Source organism: Harpegnathos saltator, unplaced genomic scaffold, assembly GCF_003227715.2.
Source record: "Harpegnathos saltator strain DR-91 unplaced genomic scaffold, Hsal_v8.6 scaffold694, whole genome shotgun sequence".
Lineage (NCBI taxonomy): Eukaryota > Metazoa > Arthropoda > Insecta > Hymenoptera > Formicidae > Harpegnathos > Harpegnathos saltator.
Window position 1 is genome coordinate 2,398,486 of NW_020230531.1, and position 5,910 is coordinate 2,404,395.

A 5,910-nucleotide genomic window follows, 5' to 3' on the forward strand; every position below is an offset into this window, starting at 1 on the left:
GATTGTTACAGGCAAATGAATGCTATATGTATTCCGCAGTTCAAGAACGGAGGAAAGTGCGCTGAGATTCGCGAGGAGAAGTGCGAAAAGTAGCGAGGTATACTAATAGATAAAAGCGAATTTTTTTTAAATACTGATGCTTTATTTTATATAAAGTATTGTATAAATGTATAAACGGCTCTCTATATATATAAATATGTGGTATCTATCTATGGTGGTGGTGGGGTGCTAGTCGTGATCGCAAAGAAAGGGTATGACGAGGGCGGGCGGGGTCGGGGGCCGGCGGCGGCGCGCCGTCTATGTACATTCATTCACTCACGAAAGGCTGACCTACCATAATCTACCGGTCTCTCCTTTTCACTAACATATAACACGATTATATAATATATGTGTATTTGTGTGTATATATACGAGTACACATATAGCAATATAGTGTATGTGTGTGTGCGCGCGTGTGGCAATGTGTTCATATATATATATATATGCGCGAAGGTAATAGTAATAGTATGTATACATATATATATATATAAAAAGAAGACATATGCGCATGGGACGAGTATGTAATAATAATATGTATGCTTGGGTGCGGCGGTAAGTATAACAACATGTGGGACGGGACGCGACTGCCGACGCGCCCTGACCCATGGAAAAAGAGAGAAATAATAATATGTGCGTGAGAAGAGCGGCGGCCTTACGGATGGTGGAAGACGTAAGAGAAGAAGGTTTAGCCGGAGCAACGGTAGGTGTTCAGAAAACAGAACAGATCCAGTTGGTCCGACGACGAAGTGCCAAAGCTTGTCCACTGGCTAGGTACCATGGCGGTGCTGGGTGTGACGCTTTCGCGGGTGTGCACAGGTGATTGGTTAGCACACGGTGACGACGTTACACAACTCGGAGGACGCGCGGCGGGTGTAGTGTGGTAGTCCGGGAGACGCGACGTTCGCCGATCGCGGGCGAAAGCGCGTCGGGAAGCGACAAGGTGTTCGAGACGGCCCCGGAAGGTCGCCAACCGAGATCGGTAATCGCGACTCGAGTCGATTTCCCTCTATCGTCGGTCGATGAACGGAAATTGACTAAATTTTACCCGAGTCACCCGACTGTAACGGACACCCGGGTCGATAACGAGGAGAAAACGACGCGAAGTCGCGGATCACGAATGGCCCGTACCTCGGTGTCGTCCCCGACGATCTTATCTGATCCGACACGGACGCGCGTCCGTCGCGTTTCGGTTTGCGCTTCGTGGGCTCATGGTGTCTGTATGTACGACCGATCGACCATTTTACGTTTGTTCCGAGTGTCTACTGATCATATCACTGGCGCCTGGCGCCCCGACCATGTCCGAGGCTGAACGAAGCTTTGGGAAGAAGACGTTGAGCGCGTTTGAGGATCGTTCGAGACCGGTAAGTGACTGTGGTGGGTTTGCCGCCGTCGCCGAGCCGAGATCGCTGGGGTCTTTAAACGTCTACCACTTGCCAACGGCCGCGGGGATGACAGCTCCGTGAGCGCCGAGTCCGGCGTGGATGGCGCCAGATGGTCCGTTGATCACAGCAACTCCGGCATCACCGCCACCGAGGGCACCACCTCCGATTCCACCACCACCGCCGATGACGGCAATGCCAGCACCACCGAATCCAGCTCCACCTCCAAATCCACCTCCGAATCCACCTCCGAATCCACCTGATGAAGGAGATATCACATTAGCAGAAGTTTCCAGACATTTCCAGTGAGTACGGTAGGGAAGGTGAGAAAAGAGAGTTTAAAGATATATCGGTTTTCAGTATTATATGCCTCATTGTTCATTCATCTGATGGGAAACGTACCACCGGGCGCGGCGTTGGCAGCGGCACCAGAGCTTCCATCATCACCGTTGACGTTTCCGGCACCAGCGAAGAAGGCAACACCTCCGTAGCTAGGTCCAACGAGGTTAGCAGTAGCCTGGGAAGGTCCAACAAGAGTGGCGGTTCCCTGAGACGGTCCAACAAGGGTGGATGGGCCAGCAGCGGGTCCTACAAGGCTGGACGGTCCAGTGCGAGGTCCACCAACGGACTTGGCACCTTCCTGGGGTCCAACGAGGTCAGACGGGCCGGTCTGGGGTCCAACGTTGGCCTTGGGTCCCTCAGCGGGTCCGATGTCAGACCTGCCACCAACGACTCCTGCGGGAAGAGCGAGCGAACTTTATTATCGAGCGGCCCTGCCATTGCAGCGTTGTCGATGAAATGTGCCACGAGAGTGGAAGTCGGCTACGCACCACCAGAGACAACCTGCTGAACTCCAGCAGAGCCAGCCGCCGCCGCAGCACCAGCAGCATAGCTGGCACCAAGACCACCAGATCCCAAGCTGGAGGCACCACCCTGGAGGGAGGCAGCGGTTCCAGCTCCAGCAGCGAGTCCACCGCTAAGGCCGGCACCGTGACCGTATCCACGTCCAGTGATGGCCAGACCGTGGCCACCGCCGTATCCACCGCCATAACCACCGCCATAGCCGCCATATCCACCGGCGATACCGGCACGAGCCGTCGCCACCGCTAAGCAGGCGAACACAATCTGCAAGAAACGGTCGCGAACGATCAGATTGCGAGTACGCGAAAGAGCGAAAGTGCCGATCCGATTGACGCGGGGTGTCGGTGCGCGCGGCGGAACAGCCGAGACCACCGACGAAGATTCCGAAGTGAGGAGCGATCAAAGTTGCGTGAGGCCACGCTAGTCGGTTTACGGAAGCGTGTTGTGTGCGAGCGAGCGCCGGCGAGCTATCGCCGTTACGGATCTGGATTTCCATTGGCTTGGCGCCGATTACGGCCCGGCTAGCGCGCGAGGTCCGAGCAACATAACCGCGGCTTTCACTTTCGATTTCCGCGAACGCCGGCGAAGTCGATCAAGAAGTCCAAAACCGCGGAAATGCCGCGTGTGAGAGAGCTTTTTAGGTCCCCCGGGATGACCGAGCGCCGGTTCGCCGCGAGGGCGGAGCGGTTCCACGACGGAAAAATCGGCCGGACGAGATTTACGCTGCGGATAGTTGCGGCTAAATTTCGCAATCGGTGCGATAGCACCACGCGAGCCGCCCCTCTCCGTGTCGGACACCCTGGCCACTCCACTGCTAATAACCGTATTAGGAAAAGAAACTCTTCCAGGGTACCCGCTAATAGGCCACTGCGCGCTCCTACGTCGCAACGTGCATCGACGAACCGTAGAAAAAGTAGTCGCTCGCTCGCTCGCTCGCGATTGCATGAAATCCGCGCGAACGAGCGCGGATATTGCCGATCGCGGTGCAACTCGACTCGGTGTTGCACGGGACTCGTAATTAATCGGCAAGACGAGACCGTAGCGAGCCACGCGTGTTTGCATCTTCCCCGAGAGAGCGCATTTAGTTCGAATGATCCAAATCGATTTTTTTCCCGGTGCATTCATTTCCCGCGAATGCATTAGCCGAGAAAGAATCGCGCGGTTCGACCGAAGCCGATTTCAGGCGATATCCCGAGAAAAAGAAAGAGAAGTGTAGAGGGAATACAGAATCAGAGCCGGATCGCGAAGGTATCGGCGATATCGACGCGCGTTACGTCACGTCTCGCGAGATATACGTTTGCGGCCTGCAGCTCGTAATATGGGAAGTGGCGTTTAGAAAGGAAGTGTTTCATGCGGCCGTAGACCCGAGCAATCGGCTGATTAGGTGCATCGACGTCGTGCTGCGCCGATGTCGACGTAACCGGTTATTTTTCGTTTGCGTGCGAATGCTATTAGACGGTCTCCCTCTCCCTCTCTCTCTCTCTCTCTCTCTCTCTCTTTCTCTCGGTGCATATGTCACGCCCGGTTTGAGACGCTGTGAGCCTAAATGGCACCGCGGCCTGGAATTATGCATATCTAACGACTTGGCGAAACTTTCACATCCCGTTTACGCGGAACGAACGAATGAACGAACCGACTATCTCGCGGCCGTGCTCGTGTGACGTGTTCGACCGCGCGTTCCCGCGACCTCGCGATCGGAAAAGGATCGATGGTGCCGATTTCAAAATCGCCCGTGCGGCTCTTGCGCGCTCGCTATTTCCGTCGGCCGCGCGACATTAGCGAAGACATTGCGAGGCTCGGAGGTTGTAACAATGGAAATGTCGTTATTGCCGATATTCTCCCGCGGCGTCGGAGAGTCCGAGCTGAGTCGAGTTATGCTAAGGACCGTTATGCTTTCAGGACGAGCGCGAGCCGGAATAACGGCGCTACGGCCGCGTGGACGACAAACGACAGCGAAAGTCGGGGAATGCAACGCTAGCGCGAGGTGCGACGACGAGGTGCGCTCGGCGGATCCGTGAATGAAGATGCGCCGGGAGAGTAGAAACCGGTCGCGAATTACTTCGCTTACTCAATGACGCGACGATGATACTACCACAACCGGTTCTCCACGGAGCGGTCTCCAGCGCGCGATGTGCGCTGAGATTTCTCGCTTTATGAATGAAAGTCGTAAAGGAGGACGGCTGCCAGTTGGTCTGTTTGTACGTCTGTCTGTCTGTCTGTCTGTCTGTCTGTCTGTCTGCTCGGTCGCACTGGCCGAGTCGGGAAAAACAGTGAGAGTATCCCAGCCGTGACATTGAATTATCATCGGTCGCATCGCGGATGCAACGAGAGAAGCGAAGAAAGGCGCGACGGTACAATGGAAACGGTTGCGAGAGCGAGTTATCGTCGTCGACTGAAAGCTTTCGAGCTTGTGAAACGGTCGCGTTTGCTCGCCGCTTTGCAGGCACTCCCGTGTGTAATCGAAATATAATCTTGTAAAACAGGGAGCTGTTTAGATCTCTTGTTTAGTTTCAACGAAGAAGCGTCGAAGAACGAAATGTTTGAGAGACGGACGTTCGCGGAGGCAAAGTTTCGCGGTGGCGGCGGCGAGAAAGACAGAGGAGGAGACTCGCGAGCAATATCGTTAAAGAGTACTCCAAGTACTTCAGAGACAGTTAAAAGTTTCGACGGCGAGCGACATTGTTCTTGATTCGCGGCGACGATTACGGCGGAATCAAGCGGCAAGGCAAGTGTCCGCGATCAAGAGGCTACAGCGAGACTGATTTTCAGGAGAGATCCTGAAATCTCGTGATGAGGTTCCGCCTTGGAACCTCGATACGAGAAATCGCGTGTCAAAGCAGCAGAGAAATCGCGTATCAGTCGCGACGGAGAGATCTGTGCGAGCGAGCAAATCTAATAAAGTCCGGCGCGACGACAAAGCCGAGGAGCGCGAGAGATACCGAGAGAGAGAGAGAGAGAGAGAGAGACTAGTGGTTCGACACCTCGCGAACACCTCACCAACCCCGTGTGGAATACTCACAAAGGCCTTCATGTTTGGTGTGTGTATTGTGGGCTGGTAGTCCGGTGAATGACTGACTTGGGCCGGGCCGGCGGGCCTTATATACGCCTAACTCTACTCTGGACACGCTCCACAATCACCATCCTTTCGAAAGCAAGGCGCTCCACCACCCTCCCCCCAGAAAAACTATAATCCACGGCGTACCGAGCGGTCGACGCGGTAGTCCCACCACCCGTTTGAGGGCGAAGGGGGGTCCCCCCTTTATGGCCGATAGAGGTTGCCGTTGTAGGTTGTTCGCGCGAGTATTCGTCGGCTATGTCCACGTCTAATGGCCGAGAGAGCAGCCTCCTACTCCTCCCGCCCCACCAGCGTGTGGCCTACACGCTCGACTTGTACGCGACGGGCCACACCAAGTGCAACCGAGCACCACCCGGGTTACCTGGTCACCTACGATATTACTCTCTCATGCAGGCGTGGTGCATAGCATGCACGAGCACCGTGCATGGCTCAGCTGGCTGACGCTGCAGCGTTAGCCGCGATCGCGGACTCCTTCCCGGTCACGGTAGACGGCGCAGGTGCAGCGCAACAGCGAACAACAGCGCAACGGTAGCGTCGGATGATCACTCTGTTAAT

At 55.2% G+C, this 5,910-nt stretch overlaps 1 protein-coding gene across 1 annotated transcript; it reads right to left on the minus strand.

Moving 5' to 3' along the window:
- Positions 1-214: 214 nt before the first annotated feature.
- On the minus strand, positions 215-5,441 carry apd-3l (apidermin 3 like). Its single transcript, XM_011151834.2, has 4 exons — positions 5,299-5,441; positions 2,249-2,543; positions 1,821-2,153; positions 215-1,677 (listed from the first exon to the last, which is right to left on the minus strand). The coding sequence occupies exons 1-4, from the start codon at positions 5,308-5,310 to the stop codon at positions 1,463-1,465; spliced, it is 855 nt and encodes a 284-aa protein (XP_011150136.1). The 5' UTR covers positions 5,311-5,441; the 3' UTR covers positions 215-1,462.
- Positions 5,442-5,910: the final 469 nt, after the last annotated feature.

Bases quoted from the DNA above. Each gene is read 5' to 3' on its own strand.
- apd-3l (XM_011151834.2), bottom strand. The intron at 2,154-2,248 runs GTGCGTAGCCGA...CTCTTCCCGCAG, and splicing joins TCAGCAGGTTGTCTCTGGTG to GAGTCGTTGGTGGCAGGTCT. The intron at 1,678-1,820 runs GTACGTTTCCCA...CTCCTTCATCAG, and splicing joins TGCCAACGCCGCGCCCGGTG to GTGGATTCGGAGGTGGATTC.